The sequence below is a fragment of the Panthera uncia genome, chromosome F1 (genome assembly GCF_023721935.1).
Source record: "Panthera uncia isolate 11264 chromosome F1, Puncia_PCG_1.0, whole genome shotgun sequence".
NCBI classification, from domain to species: Eukaryota; Metazoa; Chordata; class Mammalia; order Carnivora; family Felidae; genus Panthera; species Panthera uncia.
Window position 1 is genome coordinate 3,341,799 of NC_064813.1, and position 26,415 is coordinate 3,368,213.

At 53.7% G+C, this 26,415-nt stretch overlaps 1 protein-coding gene across 1 annotated transcript in view; it reads left to right on the forward strand.

The window, feature by feature from the left end:
* The window catches only part of LOC125926021 (kinesin-like protein KIF28P), an 81,003-nt gene that overhangs the window by 53,972 nt on the left and 616 nt on the right, over window positions 1-26,415 (forward strand). Inside the window, exons 8-23 of the mRNA XM_049635316.1 lie at window positions 1,271-1,338; window positions 3,523-3,632; window positions 5,164-5,261; window positions 6,557-6,647; window positions 8,075-8,129; window positions 9,569-9,692; window positions 11,051-11,195; window positions 12,300-12,418; window positions 12,925-13,032; window positions 16,026-16,300; window positions 17,457-17,591; window positions 18,545-18,711; window positions 19,182-19,290; window positions 19,533-19,681; window positions 20,166-20,356; window positions 25,180-25,308. Coding sequence (XP_049491273.1) covers window positions 1,271-1,338; window positions 3,523-3,632; window positions 5,164-5,261; window positions 6,557-6,647; window positions 8,075-8,129; window positions 9,569-9,692; window positions 11,051-11,195; window positions 12,300-12,418; window positions 12,925-13,032; window positions 16,026-16,300; window positions 17,457-17,591; window positions 18,545-18,711; window positions 19,182-19,290; window positions 19,533-19,681; window positions 20,166-20,356; window positions 25,180-25,308 — 2,073 coding nt within the window. The remainder of the gene's footprint in view (window positions 1-1,270; window positions 1,339-3,522; window positions 3,633-5,163; window positions 5,262-6,556; window positions 6,648-8,074; window positions 8,130-9,568; window positions 9,693-11,050; window positions 11,196-12,299; window positions 12,419-12,924; window positions 13,033-16,025; window positions 16,301-17,456; window positions 17,592-18,544; window positions 18,712-19,181; window positions 19,291-19,532; window positions 19,682-20,165; window positions 20,357-25,179; window positions 25,309-26,415) is intronic.

Sequence of the window (26,415 nt, forward strand, 5' to 3'; positions counted from 1 at the left end):
GAGCCTGACGCGGGGCTCGAACTCACGGACCGCGAGATTGTGACCTGGCTGAAGTCGGACGCTTAACCGACTGCGCCACCCAGGCGCCCCTCAGATTCTTTATAAGGAACATACACCACTATTATTGCCAGGAAAAAATTAGTACACATTTTAAAATAACACTGATAACGTCGTACTATTCTAAATCGGTGGTCATTTCGTGGCAAGACCAGAAATCAATTTGACCACGTGAGACACCAGGCAGCTGTTGAACCTGGAGAGTAGCTAAATCGTGTCATCTCAGCAAAGACTCCAGACTCTTAGTATCGCATATTTGCCAAGGGGGTATAATGTGGGATGTGTTAAAATCGGGACTCTCTGCTCTTCAGCTCCAGGTGCGAAAAGGAACAGACTGGCACATTCTGCCGGCAGGTTCATACTGGCCTCCGGCCTGCTGTCCTGGTTAGGAGAAAACTGCTCACCGCTGGGCCTGCTCTGTGCACTCTTTCCCAAATTCACAACAAAACACAATCTTTACTCTTTACTATTTAATCTTGCCTAAGAATCTACAAATATTTCATTTTGAAGCTGGCCTGTTGGCCTCATGGGACCTTCCCTGCTCCCCCTGAGGACCTGGGATAAAAGAAGGCCCATTAGATGCTCTGAATGTAAGACTACAAAATCAGATGTAACAGGTCTGAGCAGGGGTGTGCCTGTGAGAGAGGAGCCTTTCAGGCCTGCAGGCTAACGTCCCGTCTGGGGCACTACCACGCTTTAACAGAAAAATATGTGGTGGAGAGGAGGTTAGGGGGCGGGGGGCGGGGTCACTGGTCCTCTCAGAAAGCAGAAAGAAGAGAGAATCTGCAAGGCCAACATTCAACTGTCACTTGAATCCCCATGCATCTTCTGGGGACTTACTCCTGAGGACAAGGGCCTGAGAGTAAGTCAGGCCCGGCTCCAGGCCCAGCTCTGCCAGCGATTATCAGACAGATCTCGAACACATGGTTTTTCTCCGGGCCTCAGTGTGTGTGTGTGTGTGTGTGTGTGTGTGTGTGTGTGTTGTGAAATTGTGATGTTTGTGTCCTGAATGTGCGGTGTCTGTGCGCTGCAGAGGTCACGTGTGTATGTGGCACACGTGGGGTGAGCACGTGCTATCAATGTGTGTCTGCGCCTTCTGAGTTGCAAAGTTCGAACAATACCGTAAATGACAAGAAATGCTATGAACCTTAGCGTATCCGCAACGACAAATCCGTCTAAAATTACAAAATCTGAAAGGGATGTTCTTTTACAGATAGCGGCCATAAGTCCCGCTGACATCTGCTACGAGGAAACTTTATCCACGTTAAGATACGCCGAAAGGTACGTTTGTGGATACGTAGTATCCCTAGGAGTTCTAAGTCAGATTCTTCTGGTCCCACTCTACGCAATGGGCTGGCAGTTGGGGGGAGAGGTCAGGAGAAGGCAGAACAGAATGTGAGAGAGAGGTGGGAGGAAATAAACAAAAGGAGACAGAACTGGGGACTCAGGCCCTAATGTCACCCCTATTCTGCGTGGGAGAAGCCCCGCGGGTTCCCATCGATGGGGGAAGCCTGGGGGCCGATCCCATGCTTGGAATCCTTCTTCCTGTATTTTCCTGCCACATAGCTGCCCATTCACGTGTTTCTCCCTTGTCACATGGCACACGGGTGGCGTGCGGGGGCAGGCAGAGGACGTTTATGCCAATAGGTGAAGACATGCACATGTGAGGCACTTTCCTGGGCTGTCGCCCAGCCTCCGGCTCCACACTTTCCTCGGCTTTGGTCTCCTTTGCCCAGCCCCCGTGCACACGGGTTCTACTCTTGGGGTGGCCTGACGGTCTAGGCTCCTCTTTCCGGGGGCGGGGAGGGCTCTCCCTGCCAGCTTCCTTCCGTCCAGGGGGCCAGGGAGGCGAGCCTGCATACTCAGCCCCGGCACGAGGCTGCCGCTGGGACACGTTCCAGGCATCTGGATCCTGCTTCTCCTGACCCTTTTTAAAAATTTTTTTAACTGTTTATTTATTATTTTTGAGAAAGAGGCAGAGCACAAGCGGGGGAGAGACAGAGAGAGAGAGAGAGAGAGAGAGAGAGAGAGAGAGGAAGACACAGAATCCGAAGCAGGCTCCGGGCTGTCAGCACAGAGCCCGACGTGGGGCTCGAATCCACGAATCGCGAGACCATGACCCGAGCCAAAGTCGGATGCTTAACTGACTGAGCCACTCAGGTGCCTCTCTCCTGACCCTTTTGAAAAAGATAAGGGTGCAGGCAGAGGGGACCTCTAAGCAGGGTAAAAGCCACATGCTGCCACCACCCTTTCCCTTCGCGTGGCAGAGTCCGGAATCCACCCTGAGGCCCACCCGCCGGGTTCGGACAGGAACCTGGAATCCTCGGGCCTGGTCCCAGGAAGCTGGAGCTGGCGTGTGAAATGAAACTGCCACCTACCGTGACACGTCCCTGGTCAGGTCTACGGGCTTGCGTGTGGGTCAGAATCTGGCCCCACCAGCCGTGTGACCTTGGGCGACACGCCGTACCTCCCTAGCCCTCAGCTCTGTCCCATGTCGAGGGAGGTGATTTCTCATCAGAGTTGGGGGGGAAGAACACAACAGATCCTGCACGAGCCCGTTCCCGGCAAGGTTCTGACACGTGCTGAACGCTCCGAGACGGTGGCTGTCACTGCACCACCGAGCAGTGGGCTTCCCTTTGGCCCTGTCCCTGGCAGGGAGCCCTGGCATTTTAGGGACACATGCCAGCAGGCTCTGCAACGGTGCAGCCTCCGTATCGTTTTACACCGTTAGATGTTTCTTTCAGCGTCTGCAGCGCGAGCTCGGATCTTTCCGTCAGTTCGGTCTCTCTGCTTATCAGACGCAAATCTGTCGCGAGCAGATTTCCCGTTGAGAGACTAGGGCTGCAGAGGAAGGAGAAAACAGTAGCCCAGAGTCCTGGGCTCTGAGCCCGGAGCTGCCACGGGCTGTGTGACCCCGGGGCAAGCCCTGAAAACCCCGTTTCCTCAACGAAAGGAGTAAGGCGGCCGCAGTTAGCAGACACAAAACACAGGCTCCGGGTTAAACCTGAATAGCAGGCGAAGAGCAAGTAAATAATGCGTGGGCAGAAGTATGCCCCGTGCAGTGCTCGGGGGCATCTCGTATTTTCTCTGGGACACTAGAAGGCAGGGAAACAGGTGACCCCTAGGTGCCCTTTCCAGCCCGGAACACCCGCTGACAGCCTCCAGGGTGGGGTTACGCCTGTCAGCAACGACGCATAGATGTTTCCACTAGCGGAGTCGGCCGATGGGCGAGTGGGTTCAGGGCCCGGGTCGCGTCGGGGCCAGGCTGTGGGTCCGGCGGGGCTGGTCGTGTTTATTTCAACCGTGGACATCACTAAAGTCCCTTTCGGCCTTCACCGTTCACTGGCGCCCAGCCTGCTGGCATCTGGAGTCGCCTGGGCCGAAAGGTCCCACTTGGCCGGTTTCTGGCCTGTGCTCCCCAAAGGGGTCCGGGACTGAGTGCGTGTTCATCTTTGCACATGGAAGGGCTAAAAAGATCCGGAACAGAGCCGTGGTCAACACCTCGACGCTGATGAGAGAGTCAAAGGCAGAGAACGACAGAGCACTGCTCGTACGCGGGAATTCCGGAATGGCAGGTAAACTGAGTCAGGAGCAATGCCGGTCCAGGCCAGCAGCAGGAAGGCCGGGAGTGGGATGGAGGGAGGGACCGGCTGCAGGCTCAGCCTGGGGCTCGGCGGGGAGGTGGGGAACCCCTGCTTGGAATCGCCGGAGCCTGGCACAGGCCAGGGGCACCCTCTGGGGACATTTAGGCCCTGGCCTCGGGAGAAAATACTTCATTTGGAGACAAATGCAGATTCGCTTGCAGTTAAGTGGCCCTGCCCGTTTTGAATGATCATTTTAGTCTCATTTTTATCGCCATTTTTACTTTGAAGCCGTCGTCTCTGCGGAGGCCACTCCGTCCTTCCCAGGTTTGCACGGTGGCCATTTTGACGTTCGCTGGGCTGATGGCCTCACGCAGTTGCATGATGCTTGAATCTCCAGAGGCCTCAGAGGCAGCACATCACAGTCACCTGGTGAGCGTCACCAGGCCCACTGACCGTGACTTCTGGGGGCAGCGCCCCGGCTGACTCCACGGTGCCCCAGAACCACTGCTTTGAAGGAAGGCCTAGGATTTCAGTTTGGCAGCATGGAGGGAGGTGCCTACAACTTGGCGCCCGTTAATAACTTAAAACGGGATGAACAAGAAAAGGGCAAATTGTAAAACTGTCGAAGTAAAATTGGAGGAAGTGGTTTAAAGCGAAAAGAACAATGCCAGGAGGTCCAAACCTCTGGCGCTCAGGGCTGGTTCAGGGAGCGTGAGCTCCAGTCACCAAGCGGCCCGGCCCCCGTGCCCCCCGCCAGCTGGGCTCCCTCGTTCCAGAGGGGCTCTCGGGTACTGGCAGCATGTCCCGCCCCAAACCAGGCTGCCCGGTGGGGGGACAGAGGCTCTGTGGGCACCCCTGCAGGCTCCCGCATCCCAACTCGCTGGGACTTCACGACAAAGCCCTTCCCATGTTAGAGGCAGCGCCTGCGGCCCGTCCAGGTATGGTGGCCTCGCTTAGCCCCAAAGTTCGTGTCGTCGCGAGCTGGACGGATGTAAGCATCGAATGCCCGCCGTGCGTAATAAGCGCAGACACAAAATATGTTCACGAGCCTGCGATGCTGTGAGTCCCCTGGCCTTGTAGGAATGACCAGTAACCAGGGTATAAAACAGAACACTCTCACGTGCCCGCACAACGAAACAGAAAGTACGGAGCGTCGTGCCTCCTCCCCTAAAAGGCCTTCTTGCTCTACGTTCCGATGCATTAAAACGACAGCACCCTCTGTAGAAACGACCGGTGACTTCTTCACCCGTGAGCGCAGCTCAGTTTCCCGCTCCGCCCAGCATCCCTGGCTTGGCTGAGAACAGAGTCAACCTGACTCTTCTATCATAGTTATTCTATAGTCTTCTATAGAATTCTATGGTTATTCTATAGAAGACTATACTTATTCTGTAATCTTCTATCATAGTTATTCTATAGTCTTCTATAGAATTCTATGGTTATTCTGTAGTCTTCTATCATAGTTATTCTGCTCCTCACCCTCGACACAGCAGATCCGCTGCTTAAGCCCCCTCCCTCCTTCCAGAGCAGCCGGCCCGCCCGCTGGCAGAAGCCGGGCCCTGGGCGCGCCAGCTGGAGCAGGCTCGGGAAGAGTGGCGACAGCACCACGTGGCCGTGGCCAAGGTGAGCTTCCTTCCGTCCACCTGCCGAGGCCCACACCTGGCAGGGAGCCTCACACTCTTCCCACGTGCGCACGGCCGCCTGGGCTGGAGTCCGGTGGATCATCGGGGTGGCTCCCCTCCCCAGCCCCCCCCCCCCCCCAGCGAATGGGTAACACATGAGATGTGGCATGTGATTAAGTGACAAATGACTTCTGCCGATGCCGCTGGTGGCGCTAGGGGAGAGGAGGGCGGGGCGTGAGGCAGAAGGAAGTCGAGAGGCCTTGATGAGTCAAGGCTGCTGATAATTACAGTTTGGGGAGAATTCGAGGACTGTGCACCGTCTTCCGGGGACCGTACGGTGTGACCCTGAACCGTAGTATCTGCGGGAGCATACGTGGGCTGTGATGCAAGTTTTGTACTCGGGTCGGGGAGATGCCCTCTGGGCCCCCCATCCACAGCGTCCTCCCACCATGACCTGACTCCCCAAAGCCACAGCTCTGCACAGACCCCAAGTCGTGGGCCAGCCTTGGAGCACTTCCGGAGTGGCGGCAGAGACCCAGACTGGCTCCTGAAAGGCTCGGGAAGCCTGAGATGGAAGTGAGCCTCAGGCGGGGGGAGCGCAGTGGGACCGGGGGCCTGTGACACCAGGAGGCCAGGACGCGTTAGGGTCCAAGGATTCTAGAAGTAAGGACAGGAGCAATGGAAAAGACTCTTATCCCCCTTACTCGTTATCAGAATTTCAAGACTGAAAAGCTTTCTTGTGCCTGAACAATTTACTCCAGTTCTGATTGGCCGTCAATCCTCTATAAGTTCAAGACCACCAATACCGGGTTGAGGGATGAGACACACTCGGGTAACCCGGACAGGGTATATGGCACGTGCCACATTTGATCACCAACATCGGGTCACCAGTGAGCTAGCCTGCAGGACCTGAGTTAGTGAGCTAGTCTGGGGGAGCCTGCGATGTAGGGTAGCGGGTTTAGTGGGAAGGGGGACCCAGGTGAGGCACTCGATGGGGCACCAGGACGGCTGGGACGCGGGGGGACCTGAAGAAAATAGTGGGGTAGAAGTCAGGGTAGAAGGGGGGACAGAGACGGAAACTGGCCACGCTTTGCAACAGTCCCGTCCAGATGAGCTCAGGCCCCTCGGCTGACCGGCCGCGCTGTGAGCAGGGCCTCCCATCCCAGTCCCACTGGGCTTTCCTGAACGATCTGATGCAGAGACAAGTGGCTTTGGTAGGACATGGATAGGAAAGGAATGCTACCGCCTTGAACGTGCTGGCCCTGTGTGGTGACAGGACTCCCGTCTCTCCCCCAGGAGCAGTGGATAATGAAGACCCTCCCTCACCTTCTCAACGTCAACGAGGACCCGCAGCTCACGGGGGTCCTCAAGTATTTCATTCAGGCTGGTACTCACCCCTCCCGACCCACACTGGACCTGCTCAGGCTTCTTGCTTTGTGTTTCTTTCTCTTTTGAATCTTTCTTTTTGCGGTAAATAGGTGGAACATAAAATTCACCATCCTAGCTTTTTTTAAAAAAATTTTTAAAATGTTTATTCGTCCCTGAGAGAGAGACAGACAGAGCATGAGCAGGGGAGGGGCAGAAAGCGAGGGAGACACAGAACCCGAAGCAGACTCCAGGCTCCGAGCTGTCAGCCCAGAGCCCGACATGGGGCTCGAACTCACAGACTGTGAGATCGTGACCTGAGCCGAAGACAGATGCTCAGCCGGCTGAGCCACCCAGGCACCCCACCATGCCAGCTATTTTTAAGTAGACGGCTCAGGGCCATCAGCACATTCACACCGTGGTGCCACCATCACCCCCACCCAATCCCAGAACCTTTCTTTCTTCCCAAACCGACATCCGTCCCCATTCAACACCAGCTCCCCCAGCCCCAGGCACCCTCCGTTCTACTTCTGTCCTACCTCCTGTCTCTACGAATGTAACTACTCTAGGCGCCCCGCATCATTGGAGTCACACGGTATTTGTCCTTCTGTGACTAGCATATCTCACTCAGCATAGCATCCTCAAGGCCCATCTATGTTGTCAGCAGGTGTCAGAATATCCTTCTTATTTCAAGTTTATTTTATTCGAGAGAGAGTGAGCGAGCACAAGTGGAGCAGAGAGAGGGAGAGAGAGAAAATCCCAAGCAGGTTCCGCCCTCTAAGCACAGAGCCTGACGTGAGACTTGAGCCCATCAACTGTGACATCATGACCTGAGCCGAAACCAAGAGCTGGACGCTTAACTGACAGAGCCACCCAGGCACCCCAGAATTTCCTTCCTCTTTAAGGCTGAATAATATTCCGTTATATAGGTATACCACATTTTGTTTATCTATTCAGCCGTTGCAAAACAGCATCGGTACTGTAGTAACACGAGGCTTTCTGCACCCCGGCCCTGGGCACACCCGGACGGGAGAGGGCTTGCACTCGATGGAGGTAGGGCCCGGGTGTGGGGCGGCCCCCGGAGGGAGCCGACGTGGTGCTCTCGGTGCTGTCTGGGTCCGTCACTGCACAGACCAGGACCTTCCCTGTGGCCGGGCTGCAGCACATCTCCTAAGCCCCAGACTCGACAGTTTCTTCCTCCAGAATCCCCACGAGTAAGGTGGAACTGGTAAAAAGTTACGCAGCCCACAAAAAAAGGGCAGAAAGTAAAACCACCATCCGTAAGGGCGGGCGGTGTCCAGGTACTTACGACTGAAAATCCCAGCAGCAAAATCCCTTCACACGATCCTCTTGGAGAGGCAACGGCCCTACCCAAGCATCAGACACGTTCGCTTGTTAAGGTCGAATCCTGACAAAGTTTGAAAAGAAATTATCCTAATTCTTTTCAAGGCTCATGTGATGCCGGTCGGGCCGCTTCAAATGCCATCCGCCTTCAAGGTTTGGGGTAAGTTGACGTGAACCGTCTTCGTCCACGAATTGTGACCACTCATTCCGCGGGAGGTTCTCAACATTTGTCTGGGCCTCGCCGGGTGGGGCCACAAACCCTGCAGGACAAATTCCCAGGCCGTCCTCAGGGACCCGCTCGGGGCTTCTGGAAGGAAGGGCTTTCCTGCTCCCGCTGAAATCCTTCCCACCGCACTCACTTTGCTTCCTGGGCTCTGACGTCGGGAGGAAGGGAAGGCCCGTTGCTAGAGCCCCGTATAGTGACTCGGCACAAGGAGACACAAGTGGACGAGGCCAGCAAATGAAGACAGTGAAGAGAGAGCCCACCACAAGGCGCCCATGTCCTTCGTGGTCTTAACCACCAAAAGCAATAGCATCCTCAGATCTCCGCCCTCAGAGCCCTCACCAACTGGACGAAGGGAAGGCCCAGGCTTTGGGTGACCCCTTCTGCGAGAGGAGGCCCTGTGGCACCCTATGGCGGTTCTCACGAACTCACAGCCGTCTCCTACCTCCGTGGCCTCTCTGCTCTTCTCCCCAGTTCCAGGGTGTCCTGACCGCCCACAGATTTCCAGCCTGTAGGCTCAATCAGCTTGCCGACCAGTCCCCCTGACGTACCTCAGCCCTCCTGCGCCAAAGCACAGGGACGGGAGGGGAGGGGGCCTGCGCTGACCGGGGGGCCAGCTGACATGGCTTCCCCCTGCACCGCCAGCCTCTGGGCCCCTTCTCCTGACTCTTCCTGGGAATTCCCCTCATCTCCCTTTCCAGACACTTCCAGTGGGGACCTGTAGACGGCCGAACTCCAGATGAGCTGAGGGTATAGCCTTTCCCACGGCATCCCTGGGCCCCACGCACACAAGGGATATGGACGGACAAGTGTCTCAACACCCAGAGCCTTCCACAGCAGCCAAGGAGTCTAGGAACATTCTAGAACAGTTAGGAAGCTGGTCACTCAGGGCAGCCGGATGATGTCTAGGGGGCCGCCCATCTGACACTTCTGACATCTGTCCCCCAGTCTTTAGCATATAAAGTCTGCCGTTGTATCATGGAGACCCAGACACCGCTCTGACCTTCTCTGTGGCATGTACGTTATTATCTGTCAGCGCTGGTCACCTGTCCCAGCACCCCTCTGAAACATCTTTCTTTCCATTTCCCCACCACTCAGTCTTGCGGCCCGTGAGTCTTGGAGGACCCCAGCGATGACCCTGCCTATGCGGGCTCCTTGTAGCTGTCGGCCCTCAGCGGGTGCTGGTACTGTGGCTACGAGAATCGCTTTCTTGTCCTTCTCCGGCTCCTATCTACCCCGACCCCCTTGAGCCGCTTCCGGCCACCCTGCAGCATCCGTAGGTCTTACTTACGCGTGCGAATGGGGAGCAACCACCAAAACCGTGTGCGCTACGGTCACGATTATTTTGGCTACTAGATGACCTCTTGTCTTTTTAGAATTTCAGATAAACACGCTTCCTTCACAAATTCGGATGGGAAGGTGACGGTCACGCCACACAGCAAATGCAAAGTTGTCGTTAACGGGGTGCCCATCGTGACCAAGACAAAGCTGCAGCATTTGGTAAGCTTTCCTGCCTGGCCACAGAATTTCCGCAGTCCCGCCGGAGAGCTAGGAGAGGGGGTTCCCGTGAGGTGCCCCAGGCCTCCACGCCGTGGCAAGCACCGGGCAGGGTGGGGGCGCCAGCCACCCCATGTCCCCCTGCTACGACCGACATGGGTCACAGCTTGGGGTCGGGAGATCTGATATGAACCCGCTGTGTGTTCCTGGGCAAAAGCCACTTCACTCCTCGGGAATTCATCTATACATTGCTTTTAAGTTTATTTATCTTGAGAGAGTGAGAAAGAGGGCAAGCAAGCAGGGGAGAGGCAGAGAGAGAGAAGCAGAGGGAGAATCCCAAGTAGCCTCTGGGCTGTCAGCACAGAGCCCGACGTGGGGCTCAAACCCACAAACCGAGAGACCACGACCTGAGCCGAGATCAAGAGTAGGACACTTAACCAACTGAGCCCCCCAGGTCCCCCATCGGGACTTAATAAAACAGAGATGAGTGAACTAGAAGTTCACCGACACCCTTTCCAGCTCTGACATTTCATGATATCTTAGACTTCTTAAAAGATCTGCCATTGGGAGGGACCACGCGGCACCTGGCAAACACTAGGCTCTCTGTCTCCTCCACACACCCCAGCCTGGTTCCCCATGACCACAGGGGCTCCCGCCAGCCTCCCTGCTGCCCAAGCCCCTCTTCAACCCATTCTCCACACTGTAACCACAGAGAGCCTTCTAGACCAGCTATTTGGATTAGGCCACGCCCTCCTGGAAATCCTCAGTGGCCACCCTTTCAGGGCCCCCGTGTGAGCTGCCTCATCTCCCCGCCACCTCCCGCCTCACTGCTCTGCACGAAGGTCACACGGACCTTCTCCTGATCGTTCAAAACACCCCTGGCTCTGTTCGGCAGCCCTCTCTGCCTTGCCGAAACTGACCACCTTTGAAGTCGTAAACAGCGCACCTTGAGAGAGGACCGCTCTGATCCCCAGTGCAAGTGAGGCACCTGTATTGTACCTTCTGCAGAAGCACCCCCATTTCATTCAAGCATCTCTCTCAAGCTATTGCACTGTCTATAAAGTCCTAGAGGGGAGGGCCCGGGTCTGTTTGGTGCCCACTGGGATCCGCAATGTCTGATGGAGAGTCGAAGCTCCGTGTGGGATAAAGGAAGAAATAAATGAAAGCATGCACACAAAAGCAAAACGTCAATCTCTTCCTCTGCATTCAGGGGTCTCTTCCCTCTCTGGGGACCTCGTGCAGGGTTTGTGATTTACCACAGCTGGACTGCCCATGGGGACTTGGTCCCCCCTGGAGCAGGCTGGTGCCACACCCCTGCTGAGGGCAGCGTGCTCCCGCTGAACCTCCCGTCTCCTCCCTAGGACCGCATTATCCTGGGATCTAACAGTGCCTACCTCTACATTGGGTTTCCGTCAGACCGAGGCAGTGAAGACCTGACCAGGTTCGACTATGACTTCTTCCAGCTGGAGAGAGCAGCTGCGGAGGGAGTGAGTGTGGACAAGCTGGGTGAGCAGCTCAGGGCCCTGCCTTCCAGCATTTTCCACATGCTGATCTAAAAGCAACTGCTTTCACTGTGTGCTCTCCTACTTTCCCTAAGAAAATAACATCCTGTTTCAAAGGGAAATGTTTAGAAAGTTAAATTAGGATTTCCATATTGTAGAGTGAGCACATGTCAAAGATTTATTAAACTATTTTGTTAATAAACGGAGAAGAAGGCGATAGATACAGTTGACCCTTGGACAACATGGGTTTGAACTGTGTGGGTCCACTTGTGGTGGTCTTTTGTTTGTTTTTTATAAACACAGCAGAGTCCTATAAATATATTTTTTTCTTTCTTATGACTTTAACATTTTCTTTTCTCCAGCTTACTTTATTATAAGTATATAACACATAGAACATACAAAATATATGTTAATCATCTGCTTATTGGTAAGTCTTTGGACCAACAGAAGGCTATTAGTTGTTATGTTTTGGGGGACTCAAAAGTTGAATGGATTTTTGACCGTATGGGGCATCAGGGTCCTAACCCCTGCATTTCCCAAGGTTCAACAGTAAAGCACAAGAGGGAAGAACAGTGAAATAAGACTGAGTTAGACAAAGCCGGTTGATGGTTTTGGGGGCAATAATCTTCTACTGGACAAAAGTCATTTTAAATTGCGAATCTTCTACAAATCATCTCACAGCTCAGAGTCCAGGCTCTAATCAATAGCTGAATGAATGCACACGGGTACATCCTCCTAGGGAACCAGAATCCCTACATGGGACTCTGCTAGGACCTTTAATTTTTTTAACGTTTGTTGATTTTTGAGAAAGAGACAGAACAGGAGCTGGGGAGGGGCAGAGAGAGAGGGAGACACAGAATCCGAAGCAGGCTCCAGGCTCTGAGCTGTCGGCACAGAGCCCGACGGGGGGCTCGAAACCATGAACTGTGAGATCATGACCTGAGCTGAAGTCAGATGCTCAACCAACCGAGCCACCCAGGAGCCCCATGTGGACATTTGGTGAACCATCAAATAACTGAGTACATAAGCATATAAATAAACCCCTTCGTGGCTGACAAGTCTCCCAGAACCAGTGACCGACCTTCACCGGGACCCTGCTGGTTTCCAGGGGCTGCGAGCCACGGCGATGGGAAAGCGGACCCCGGCATGCTGGCAGTGTTCCAGGACTACGTCAGACTGATGCCCCTGGTGGCAGAAGCCAATCAAATGGGCGAAGAGCTGAAGAAGGTAAGGGCTGGAAGACGGAGTAACGCTGGGTCCGGAAGGACCTCAGGGAACAGGGTCCACGGCCCCTCACCCCCACCGCCCCAGCCGGCTTTGCCGTACCGGCGAGGGCACGGGGCCTGGAGAGGTGAGGGGCTCCACCCAGGACCCCGCAGTGAGCCAGTGACAGAACCCAGGCCAACCCCCAGGCCTCAGCAGTCCCAGCCGCCAGCGTCATGCCTACCAAGGCCCCCACGGCCCCCACGGCCCTCCAGGCTCCCAGACCGATGCTTGCTTGCCAGGCCACCCCTCCCAGGTTGCCCTCCAGAAAGGGCTTCCCCGGGTCCAGGACCCTGAAGCCTTCTAGCCACAGAGAAGACCCGAGCAGGGGGTGGCCCCCCCGGTGACCCAGGATCCGATCCCCAGGACACGTTCAAGACACTTCTGCGTGTTGGGAAGGTGCGAGGAGGAGAAGGAAATGGCGAGGGCGGTGTGGGCTGTGCGCTCAGCGAGAAGGGTCCCCCTTACAGGGACTCAGAATGGAACTGAAGGTGAAGAATTTAGCGGCTTCAGACTCCAGGGGCCACGAGCTACAGAAGGAGGTCATGGTGAAGGTGACCAACCAAAGGACCCGCGAGGTGAGGATGCCTCTGGGGACGGGGTTTCTGAGGGCTCTCACGGGGACAGACTGTCCTGTGGAGACCCCGTGAAGGCACTGCGTGTTCCCAGTGTGAGCTGGGCTCTGGGGACAGACTCTGGGATGGACCCCCCGCCTCCCCCACGTTTCTCTCCTGGTCCTCTCTCCCACATGGCACCAACCCTGGGATCGCTCCCAACCACCACTCTCCATTTATTTATTTATATTTTTTTAATGTTTATTTGAAAGAGAGAGAGAGACAGGTTGAGCATGTGCGAGCCAGGGAGGAGCAGAGAGAGGAGGCCGCAGAGGATCCCAAGCAGGCTCCGCACTGTCCGTGCAGAGCCCGACGCGGGGCTCGAACTCAAGAACCGTGAGATCATGCCCTGAGCCGGGGTCGGACGCTCAACCGACTGAGCCACCCGGGCGCCCCTCCCTTTCTGCCTGGTCTCTTCCTCTGACCGGTGCCAAGGTGGCCTCCCGTGTGTCCCCTGGCGTGGGGTGAAAGGGCAGAGGGGTCTCAGTTCCTTCGTGTTGCTACGGCAACACCACAGCTTGGAGGCTGGGAGCAGAGGTCGTGGCACAGGCACATTTGGTATCCGGTGAAGGACACCTTCTCGCCGGGTCCTCACGTGGCGCTAGGGGCCGGGGAGCACTGAGGCCTCTTTCATGAGGGCAATGAGTGCATTCGTGAGGCGTCCACCCTCACGGCCCCGCCTCGTCGTCGTCCCAGCGCACTGAGGGTCAGGCTTCAACGTACGGTTTGGGGGGACACATCTCGTGACTCAGGAGGGTCTCCTGGGAGACCCCCACCCTGGGAAGTCGACCTTGACTTCTGTGCGTGTCCCACGAGGCCTTTGGAGCTGAATCCTCAATGCGTGTGCGACCGTGATTTTGTCTTTTGCGTTTTCTGGAAGGAGCCATCAGGACAAAGGAGCTCTGGTGACCCAGTACTTTGCCTCTGGGGCCAGGCGCCCCTCCAGGGTTCGGTTTGGCCATTTCCTACTGTCTTGTCAGACCTCGTTTTAAGGAGATTTCATGTTCCTCTGTATTTCGTTGCTCATTATAGTTTAAGGTGAATTGAAAAGGATCTCGTTCAGCCTTTCCTATGATTAGCAGAAACCAGGTTCTCTTTTCAGGGGCTGCGTGCTAATTGCTTTTACGGTGATGTCGCTCGCTTTCCTCTTTCCTCGGGCAGAGACTAAGCTTACTGATCCGTCATCTCCAAGGCTGTCCGTTTTTACCTTCCGAGTGGATCAGTGGCCTCTCCCCGGATGAAGTTACGCCTTCCCCGGGGGCCTCGGAGATGCTGGCAGTCCCTCGGCCCTTCCTGGAAGGTTTCGTGTGTGAGGCTGGGAAGGGCGAACAGCAGCCTCGGCACTTTTGTGGCACTGGACCGTGTGCGCACAGGGCGGAGATGGGACCCCCCCCCCCCCAGGCCACTTCACGTGACCGACGAGAGACACGTCGGGGGCGATTCGGGAGCAAGCCGGGGCTTGTGAGGACAGGGAGGGTCTCAGCCCTGACTTCTCAGCGGTGTCTGTGCAACAGGCTTCCGGCCTGGGAGTCTCCGTGCTCGGCTGAGGCCCCACGGGGGACGGGAGGGTCAGCAGAGACCCCTGCCGGTCCGCAGAGCCCCGCTGAGCTGTCACGGGGCCCAGGGCCCGCCGTCCGCCAGGAAGGATGCAGCGGACTGAGGACGCCGATTCCCACCGTCTTGGTGCCCTAGCCTCAGGGCTTGAAAAACCCACCTGCTGGAGCTCGTGCTGTGCTCTGCCAGGGTCAGGTTCACACGCAGTCTTTACCCCGCCTCTCGGGGGAGAGGACGGGTTTCACTTGAGGCAAAGAAGGAAAGAACGAAGTCTTTGTAGTGTCTGGAGGGGGATCTTTTTCTTTGAAGGCACGTAACACTCAGAGGGACAGCGACACATCGGTTGGCTCCTTGTGCCCCCATCACCTCACCGTATGTCCTCTCAGCAGCCCTGTCCCTCACTCAGGGACAGACAGGGGCAGGTTCTGGGGGGGGGGGGGGGTCGTGAGCGCACACATTGTCACCTTACGGCCCCGCCCGGGCCTCCCTGTGCCACAAGCGAGGTGCTGGCACAGCTTTCCTTTCTGGGGGCCTGAGGGTCTGAGAAGCTGTTTCCTTGCTTCTTGAAGCTTCCAGAGGCCCCCGCTTTCCTGGGCTCCATTGTGCTCCATTTCCAAAGTCAGCCACTTGGCGTCTCCCTGACTCCCCTTCCGTCGCCGTCTGACCGTCTCTTCTGCCTCCCCCTTCCACAGTTAAGGTCCATGTGGGGGCGCCTGGGTGGCTCAGTCGGTTGAGCCTCCGACTTCGGCTCAGGTCACGATCTCATGGTTTGTGAGTCCGAGCCCTGCGTCGGGCTCTGTGCTGACAGCTCGGAGCCTGGAGCCCACCCCGGATTCTGTGTCTCCTTCTCTCTCTGCCCCTCCCGGACTTGTGCTCTGACTCTCTCTACCTCTCAAAACTAAATGTAAAAAAAAATTAAAAAAAAAAAAAAAAAGGTCCACGTGGTTACATTGGACCCACCTAGACAGTGTGAGCAAATCTCCCCATTTTAAGGTCAGCTGATAAGCGAACTTCATTCCACCTACAACCATAATTCCCTTTTCCACATAAGGTAACATGTTGGCAGGTTCCAGAGACTGGGACACAGACATCTTCGAGGGCCACTCTTCTGTGTTCCCTGAGTCCCAAACCATCATCTCTCCTGGGACAGTGTATTGTTTGATCCCTTCGTTATCTCCTCTAAGTTATTAGGCCCCAGCAGCCCAAGAAATGCTGGAGCCATGGGTCAGGAACGAACGTGGACTCCTGGAGGACCTCACCGCAAAGCTAGGCTTGACGAGAGTGTTAGGGGGTCCTGGGTGCCCCAAAGCCGGCCCATCTGGGGAAGCATGCTGGGAAAAGTCATGGGAACGAACTGTGAACAGGTGAAATCCAATCCCGGTGACCTATCTTTGTGCTCGTAGGTGTGGATTTGGTCAAAAGCCAAGTTTATCAACAGGAAATTTCTCATGGAGGAACTTTACCAGCGCTTTCTGGATGGAGAAGACAGCCACGTGGCTCAGGAAGATGACCCCTTCTGGGATCCTGTCGAGGTTGTCCACTTGGGCTCAGCCCACATCTGGCTCCAGTCGCTGGCCTACTCCATGAAGCTGGAGGACCAGGTGGAGTTCATGAACTGCGAGGGGGAGGAAGAGGCCGTGGTGCACATCTGCGTGACTCCCTGCTCCCCGGCGGGACGGTGGGTGTCCCCTCTCTACCCGCCCCCCCAGCCCGGCCCGGTCCTGGCAGAAAACTCCCAGCATGCCTGCGCTCTCCTGGATGAGCCGGTCAGCACGGTGTCCCCGAAGAGCTCATTCAGTCACGATTTGGCCCCAGCAAATCTGATTTTTGCCACGGTGGCCAAATCGGCGGGCCCAGAATATCTCAGGTCCTCGCTGATGCGGCCCGAGGGCTGGAAGAAAGCAGAGTTTCCAGCTCGTCCCTTCTCCATCCGTGGTATAGGCTCCCATGGGTTTTCTGTCCCTTCCCTCAAGGCAGGGACTGAGGTGTCTTCGTTCCCTGACGTGGCCTCCTTCTGAGTTTTTTGCCGACCTTCTGTGGGGACGGGCGTTGCCATAACTCTGCTACACTGCCCTTCACCGTCCTCTCAGGGACCCCCTCTCTTCCCTCTCTCTAGGCCATGGGCAGTCCACAGCGTTTTCACGAAAGCCCAGGTCTCTCAGCAATTCTAAGCAAAGAGGCGGGCAGGCGGGGGTCTGGTCTGGGTGCGAGGTGCTCTTAGGCACCCGGGACGGCCTCCCTGTCTTTCTGAAGAGGGAACCAGCTCAGGGCCGCGGGGTCCTGGCACCCAGAGACCAAGCCGACCATCGACTCACTGTCTTTACTGGGAGTCTCAGCAACTTTCTGGTCACTTGGCCACCTCGGGCTTCTCGGCTGCCGGACGGTTTCTCTCTCGTTGCAAACTCCTAAGGCACATTCTAGCTTATAGGCTCGATGTGAGGTTGACGTGACAGACGCCCCCTGTTGGAAAGCTGTCCAAACTGGTTCGCGAAGCTGTAGGCCTGGAGTTGACTCTGGACTGTGCAGAGCTCACCAAGGAAAGGGCCGCCTTGAGAGGCCGCATCCTCTACCCCACTGGGAACCCGCCCGGGGCTCCAGGGCTGGGTCGCGTATTACACGAGGCGGTTACGTTGCGGTCTCTTCCTCCAGGAGGCTGGGAGCTCCTTGAATGCCTGTTGCGTGAACGCGCTCCACGGCTGGCAACGCTCCTCGTCTTTTCTTCAGAGAAGCTGGCCATATCTTGAGGAGTCTCAGGAGTGCCCTTTGACGACACGACCCTCACCTGCTCGGGCCCCGGCTGACCTGTGATCTGCCCTGTCCTCCTCTGTTCGCAGAGCGTGCGGTGAGGAGGACGTGGTTATCGACCCGTCGGAGCTGCTGGGCAAGAGGATGGACTTCCAGGTTGGCCTCGTGCGGTGCCTTGGGGTCAAGTGGCTGAAGGAGGACGCAGGGCGAGGCATTCAGATGGGGTACCGGCTGCGCACACACCCCCCACCTCGCGGGCCTTGGCGGGCGGGAGTCTCTCCTGGCGCTTGAAAAACGAGTTCATCACGAAATTTTCATACGTCTCTCTGCTTGTTCAACCCCAAAATGCCTATTTCCCCATCGGTTAATAGAAGTCCCACATCCTTCTAGGTTACTGGACTGAAAGCCACGTTTATTGATCCTCAGTGATTGAAGCAGTGGTCAGAGATTCTAATTATCTGATAGAATATCAAGGGAAGCTGTACTCTCTACATAGAATCATGGTTTTTTTGTTGTGTTTTTTGTTTTTTGTCTTTTTGAGTTGGAAATGAAAGGACTGTTATCACAATATGGAAGAAACACCAGATCGGCTTAGTCAGGCTAAGAGACGGTAAGAGATAAAGCAATAAAGCAAGGGAAACTTTGAAGGACAAAACCCAAAACACCACCTCACGTGGAATATTAACAATTTTAGGGGCGCCTGGGTGGCTCAGTCGGTTAAGTGTCCGACTTGGGCTCAGGTCACGATCTCACAGTTCGTGGGTTCGAGCCCCGCGTCGGGCTCCGTGCTGACGGCTCAGAGCCTGGAGCCTGCTTCGGATTCTGGGTCTCCCCCTCTCTCTGCCCCTCCTCTGCTCACACTCTGTCTCTCTCTCTCTGTCTCAAAAATAAACACTAAAAAAATATAAATAAATAAAATTAACAATTTTAGATGATCAAAGTAGAACGTATTTCTCAAAATCCATTTCCTTTTTGCTAGACATTTGATACTGTCCATGTAGTGGTGCTACTCGTGTTAAATAGCGGAGACGTTGGGGGGTGGCAAGCACGAGGATCAATTTCAGGTCGTCTCGTATCAAGTAACCAAGCCAAGCCATCATTCTTTGGCTCATCTGATCCATTTCTTTGTAAATGTGTCCCTTCTGGCTTGGAATGCTGTTTTATGTTCTTTTCTCAGGTACAGAATTTATGACCTTTCAAGCACTTTATATACCAAGCCTGTATGGAAAATGGTGAATCCCCAAATAGAAGAAACTGTCCAATTTACGGCCTTAAATGCATCTCAGGAGTTTCTGAATTATTTACAAACAGACGCTCTCATTGTTGATTTATGGGGTCTTCAAGGTACCACGTTTGCTTCCTCTTTGGCACGATGCATTCTTCAATCAGATATCACGTCAATATATCTAGGGTTGCCAAGGATGTGGAGGAGGGAGGGGGTCAGGGTCTTAATAGCCCAGAGCGGTCTTCTCCTGGGTCCCTGGGCTCTAGTCCACAGGGGATTAAATGGCTTAAACCTCTTCATGTAGGGGCGCCTGGGTGGCTCAGTTGGTTAAGTGTCTGACTCTTGATTTCGGCTCAGGTCACGATCTCACGGTTCGTGAGTTCGAGCCCTGCGTGGGGCTCTGCGCTGACCGTGCGGAGCCTGCTGGGGATTCTCTCTCTCCCTCTCTCTCTCTCTGCCCCTCCCTTGCTGGTATTCTGTCTCTAAATAAATAAATAAACAAAGGAACATACATTTAAAAAAAATCTCTTCACACAACGCTGGGCCTGGAGGTGTTTCTTTCCTTGATGGTGTCTCCCTCACATTACAGAAGGCTGCACCCAGCTGGACTGCTCTCAGTCGGACCTCATGGTCACAAGTGAAGGCCACGTCATGGTGGACACCAAGAAAATGTCCACTCTGATGGATCCAGGCCAGGTGTGCCCATTTATGTGACATTCAAACGGGCATCGCACGTGACAGCTGCTTAGGGATCATCGGTGTTCCTTCCACTTAACAAATGTTTTCCTTATTTACTCCTGTGTTCCCCCAGGGGCTTCAACCCTGCTCACCACACCCTCACCCCCACCCCATCTAGGGGGGTAAAACTGCCAGTCCCAAAGGGTATGCAGATAACCCCGCGAAAGGCTAACCTGACATGTTTTTTGTAGACGCCATCAAGTCAGATATCGGAACTCTACATGAAGCTGCTCAAGTTAGAGCAGGAGACAGAGCTGCTCAGAGACACCAACAGAGCCCTGAGAGAAGAAAACGTGTTTCTCAAACAATCACTTGAGAAGGTCGGTTCTACTCAACAAGGTGAGAGGCTACGTAAGTCTTGCTTGTTAAGCTTCTCTCTAAACTCCTACGTTTGAGACGTATATTTATATATATATATATTTTAATTTTTTATGTTTATTTTTGAGAGAGAGAGAAAGAGAGATCAGGGGAGGGTCAGAGAGAGAGGGAGACACAGAATCTGCAGCAGGCTCTAGGCTCCAAGCTGTCAGCACAGAGCCCAAAGCGGGGCTTGAACTCACGAACTGTGAGATCATAACCTGAGCTAAGGTTGGATGCTTAACCAACTCAGCTCTGAGATGTGTATTTGTATTTCAAAGAAATTTACTTTTTAATGAGTTGATCTATATCTTGTTTCATAAAAAAAAAAATCTGAGAATTTTTTCCCCTTCTGCCTGGATGTGTCTCAACCTGTCCTTGATAAATGCTGGTGTAGATTGCCACCAAAATAAATATGTACATAGAGACTTGGGAGAGCAGATGTTGAAATAAATGTTCTGTCTCCTCACCGCCTCAGCACATAAGCCTTCCAACACCCTGAAGCTAACTTGGACGGCAGCACACCCTCCAGCAGCCAGAGAGATGAACCAAATGTACACTCGGCCAGCCAGCTCCGACAGAGAATTTGCCAAAGCCCTTAAACTGTTCTACCACAGCATGAACCAGGCAAGAGGGCAGCTTCTCCGACTGAGACAAGAGAAACCTCCTGTAAGTAACCAGAATCCTGGGAGCAACAGGGTTCTTCTTCCATTAGATTTAGGCATTGGAAAGAACTGCATTTCTTTTTAATTTTTTAATATTTATTTTTGAGAGAGAGAGAGAGAGAGAGAGAGAGACAGAGCATGAGTGGGGGAGGGGCAGAGAAAGAGGGAGACACAGAATCCGAAGTGGGCTCCGGGCTCCGAGCCATCAGCACAGAGCCCGATGCGGGGCTTGAACGCACGAACCGTGAGATCATGACCTGAGCGGAAGTCGGTCGCTCCACCGACTGAGCCCCCCAGGCACCCTGGAAAGAACCGCATTTCTTGAGCTGGGGGATGTGTGTGTTCAACAAAAGAGGAGGCGGAGGCCTGAACAGTGTGTCCGCTGCTCTCCTGGGCATCCGTCTCTGCTCTTCTTTTTTATTCAAGTGCGCTGCTGGCTGTTTCCAGGTAGTGATATTCATTGACTTTATGACTTACACAGTATCCCAGAAACACAGATTTGGCTTACTGTTATAAACCAAATAAATACAATTCATCACACTAAAATGCTAGAGGAGGTGTCCCAGGTGGCTCTGTCCGTTAAGCACCTAACTCTCGATTTGGGCTCAGGTCACACATGATCTTGCACACTGTTTGCGGGTTCAAGGCCCGCTTGGGATTCTCTCTCTGCCCCTCCCCTGCTCACGTGCTCGCTCTCTCTCTTAAAATAAATAAGCATTTTTTTAAAAAAGGATAGGAGAAAAATCAAGGTTACTTCAACAGATTCAGAAAAAGCAGGTGACAAAATTCAGCATCTTGCCATGATAAAAACTCTTAGCATATTAGGAATAGAATGGACATCCCTCAATCTGAGGAAGGCAGACTTAAGCACAGAGCAAGCATGATCCCTAATGGTGTAGCACTGGATGCTTTTTTCCTTTTACATCAGGAAGAAGTCCGGGATGCTAGCCAATTTGACTTCTGTGTGACACTGTACTTGAGCACGAAATACAGGAATAAAGTTGAAAACGGGAAAAAGTAACAGCAAGAATAGCATATGTTTATACAACACTTACTAAGTGCTTTACAGTTACTCAATTCTCACAGCCCGATGTCGTCGGTACCATCATTAGCCTTATTTTACAAATGACGGGTCTAAGGCACAAGACAGGTTAAGTAACTTGGGTGAGGACACAACCAGTTGACTAGCAGGACCAACCTCCAAACCCAGCAAGGGTCCCTCCACAGTCTATGTTCTCTCCTACTACCCCCATGCTGCCTCTGTTATTATTCTCAGATGACCTGTGTATGCAAATTAAAACTCCAGAAGAATTTATAAATTAACTACTAGAATGACAAAGTTGCCGGAAAGAAAATCATATATATATATACACACACACACACACACATATATTTGGGTTTTTTTGAGAGAGAGAGAGCGTGCACGGTAGGGGCAGAGAGAGAGGCAGAGAGAGAATCCCAAGCAGGCTCTGCACTGTGAGCGCAGAGCCCGATGTGGGGCTCGAACTCACAAACCGCAAGATCGTGACCTGAGCCAAAGCTGGACGCTTAACTGACTGAGCCACCCAGGCGCCCCAAGAAAATCAATATTTAAACATTAACTGGGGCGCCTGGGTGGCTCGGTCGGTTAAGCATCTGACTTCGGCTCAGGTCATGATCTCACGGTCCGTGAGTTCGAGCCCCGCGTCGGGCTCTGTGCTGACCGCTCAGAGCCTGGAGCCTGTTTCAGATTCTGTGTCTCCCTCTCTCTCTGCCCCTCCCCTGTTCATGCTCCGTCTCTCTCTTCCTCAAAAATAAATAAACGTTAAAATTAAAAAAAAAAACAAAACATTAACTGCATTTGAGGGGTGCCCGGGTGGCTCACTTGGTTGAGTGTCTTACTCTTGATTTTGGCACAGGTCGTGCTCTCATGGTCCGTGGGCTCAAGCCCCGTGACAGGCTCTGGGCTGACAGTGCAGAGCCTGCTTGGGATTCTCTGTCTCACTCTCTGCCCCTCCCCTGTCTCACAATAAATAAGCGAACGTCAAAAAAAAAATTAACTGCATTTGAATATAACAGCATCCAACAGCACTGCCTTGTAAAAGATGCCATTTATCATTGCATCAAATCCATGAAGTACTTAGGCCTATAGCTAACATAAAACTGTGCTATAAAGCCCGTAAAACTATGGCCTGGTATGGAGAAAATGTTAAACTTCGCTTGAGCGATGTTAACGAAGATCTAAATAAATGGTGAAACGTGCTAGGTGTCCACAGTTTGGAAGATTTGCAATTGCAACTCTTTCGAGTCCCCCTGAGAGTCACTGTAACCCAACCAAACGTAAGGGGATCTGACGAGATGATGCTATACTTGAGATGGGATTGCGAAAGCAAAGAACAGCCAAGACCCAACACAAGTGTAGGAAGCCTCGCCCTACCTGATGCCAAGGCTTACTTTAATGCTATGGTAACAGACAGCAAAGTATCAGCCCAGTGCGGATAAGGTAACCAAAGGAGAAAGACAGAAGGCCCGGAAATAGATTCACCCAGGACCAGAGACACGCTATGTGACCGATGAGGGACTGCGGTGACGGCAGCAAGGGTGGATTTTACAACAAACGGTGCTAGAATTAAGAATACATACCGGGGCGCCTGGGTGGCTCAGTCGGTTAAGCGTCAGACTCTTGATCTCAGCTCAGGTCACGATCTCACAGTTTTGTGAGTTTGAGCCCCGTGCTGGGCTCTGTGCTGACACTGTGGAGCCTGCCTGCAATCCCCTCTCTCTTCCTCCCACTCTCTCTCTCAAAATAAATACATAAACTTTAAAAATTAAAAAAAAAAATGCATACAAATGCATTCCAAAATGAAATTGGAATCTTACCTAAGACTATAGCCAGAAACCAATTCCAGGTGACAACTAAGGACTCAACCGCAAAAGGTAAAAGCCTAGAGATGATCATGACCATGCGGTGACAGGACAGGACAAAACACCCGGCTGTCAAGGGAAACACCGATAGATGCACCTGCACTAAATGGTACACTTTGGCCCAGATACCAAAATAAAGGCAAAAGAGGCCAGGAAAGGTTATTTACACACAACACGTTTAACATGTAATGAACTAAGATCCAAAGCAAAGAACTACACAAACCAAAAAGAAAAACAGCCCAACAGAAAAAAAAGAAAAAAAAAAAAAGGCCAATAGACACGTCAAAGGGTGCTTAACCTCTTGAGTAGTTCGGGAAACACTAATTGAAACCACAGTGAAATGGTATTATAAACCCACCATGCTGGCAAAACTTAAAGGTCTAAAAATACCCAGCTGTGATGATGGGATGAAGCAACAGAAACCCACGCATTGCCGGGAGGAGTTTAAATTGGTTCGACCACTTAGAAAAAAAATTTTTTTGCCACTTACCTAATAAAAGTGGGAAAATGCATCAACCCTAGAAGCCTGCGACTCAGCTCTTCGCAGAGTCAGCTGGTTCTGCAGAGGATTCGGCCCCAAGGCCCCCAAGAAGTGGTTCTCAGAGGGTGGTCCCCCTGCCTAGCAGCTCCAGAATCATCTGGGGTCTTAGAGGTCCAAACCCCAGGGCCCCTGCCAGACCTGCTAAACCAGAGCCCTGGAGTGAGGCCCAGGAGTCCGTGCTTTAACGAGCCCTCCAGGTGATTCTGCCTGGGAACTGAAGTCCGAGAACCACCTCACTAGGCTCTCAATGCACGGATTTGTCCCCCACGTACTGGGATGATTCTAGTTATACACCATTCTTGAGAGAATTGAGAAAATAGCCCCTCGGATCATTTCCTATTCTGTGGTTCAGATGAGGGACCGGCTGAAAAATTCTGCAGAAACCCAGGCATGTATGCCCCAGCTGCTCTTAATCCCCCCCTCCTCCATAACAACCCGGCACCGGAAAACCCCAGCGGAAGAGAGGTCAGGGAAGCACCCCCCCCTCCTGGACCGGGGAACCCTAGCCACACGCCAGTCGATGAATCTCAGCACCACCCGTCAGCGCTGACTTCCAAGTCCACCAAAGATACCATCCAGTAGGATTCCGTAAATGGACAGGAAACGGGCAAAATATACGGTTCAGGCTGCATTCCAGGTGGCACAAGAAAATGATGATCACGGAAGTCAGGCTAGTAGTGGTTGTTCCTGGGGGACAGAGGGTGTGACCTGCGGAGGTCTGTGTTTCGCAGGTGTATTCCCTTCAACACATTAAGGGTTCTCGTGTGTGCCTCTCACAATTGCAGAGAAAGAAAAACTGATGAGGGGAAAGACACTGTAAACAAGGCTAAAAAAAAAAAAAAGCCACACCCCATTTGTATTGTTTTTCATCACAGAGTAGTATTCAGAAAATATAAACGACGACGTTTAAGAGAAAACCAGGATGGAAAACACACTGGAAGCAATGGCCTGAGTATCCCAGCTGCCATCTCACTAGTGATCCGGGAACCACCTGCAGGGACGCTCGGTCACCCTCCGCTCCACTGTCGCACGCGGGCACTCGGGCCCACCCGCGCCCCTGCACCTGCCTCCCCGGGGTGGGGCCCGCAGCAGGCAGCCCCCACTCCGCTACCGACGGGCGCACCCCCACCCCCACCCCCGCGCGGTCTTTGGCAAACCCCAGAACTCCCCCCGGTATTAAAGGCATGTGGGTCATTCCGATCTGAATGAGCCCTTCTCTCCAGCAGCGGCAACCGAAGGCCGGGCGGGCGGCCTTCCCCACGCTGGACAGGCCGCCAGGGGACTCACCACCTCTGCCGGCAACTTTCCCACGAAGCTCGCCGGCAGAACTTCCGGGCACCCCACTGAGGCTGCTATCCTTTCCCCCGTTCCTTCATTTCCAGGAGGAAGATGAAATACTTCGACCGTTCGTACAGCAACAGGCACAGAAGTTAAAGGACTTTGGAGACGTGCTGGAGTCCAGCTTGCGGAGGCTGAAAAACGATGTCGCCGTCATCGTGAAAAAGAAGAGAGCGAGTTTGCCGCAGGCAGAATAGCGCGGACGCAGCCGCTGACAACCCCTGAGCTCTGGGCGAAGCTCCCCCGCGCAGCCTGATTAACTCGGCCACCAGAGCTGCGCTGTGGGCGCAACGCACTCCAGTCATTTCTTGTGCCGCTTCTGTCCTTCAGTTTGATTTACAGTCACACCCAGTAGAGATGAATCCACACCCAGGGCGAAGGTGGGCTGGGAGACAGGAGGTCTTGGGGGTGGGCGGTTCACAGTCTGCGCGCTGGCCCTGGATTGTCTGGGGCTCAGTCCTCTCATCTGTCACTTCCCGACTATAGCTGGAGGCAAACGCCCCCTGCCCCCCTCCAGCCTCTGTTCCCTGTTAGGTGGAAATGAGAGCAGCACTAACTGCAGATGGGTAACGGATGCAAAGCACCTGTAAAGCACTTAGCACAGCACCCTGGGCTGGGAAAAGCACTTAGAATAGCACCCGGGGCTGGAAGCACTCAGCACAGCACCCTGGGCTGAGAAAAGCACTTAGCTCAGCACCCGGGGCTGGGAAGCACTTAGCACAGCACCCCACAAACCAAAGCAGCTGATAAGCATCTGCCATTGATATTTTGATGGTAAATAGTTTGAAAGTTCAAATAAAGCTGTTGTGATGAATTTCTTGCTGTCAGACCTGGAGACTTAACAGTTATTTCAAGCCTCTCCTTTGTTATCCTTGCTCTGAAAACATCCACTTATTTTGCTGCCTTCATGAGTTTACCTGAAAATGGTTCAGTGCTGTATCATGCACCCATGCAATGCGGGTCCGCGGGGCCAAGGTTGAGACCTTCGGGAAGATCTCCCGACAGGTAGTCAATCTCAGGTGATCCTGGTTCCGCAAAGAACTGCCGGGTGGGTCTCCACCGCCAAGGGCTGACGCACTGGGCGCTCCGGCGGGGGTGGGGAGGGCTGTAGAGAGACCTCCTGTGGCCAGAGAGCCCCTACTGGTAACAGCAGCACTAAAGATACTGAGACTCCGTGAGCATGTACGTGTGCCAGGCACCAAGCTACGTGCTCAACGCGTTAGCCCATTTCACTCATTACCATCCTATGAGTTTGGCACAGTTATCTCCCCGTTTTGAGA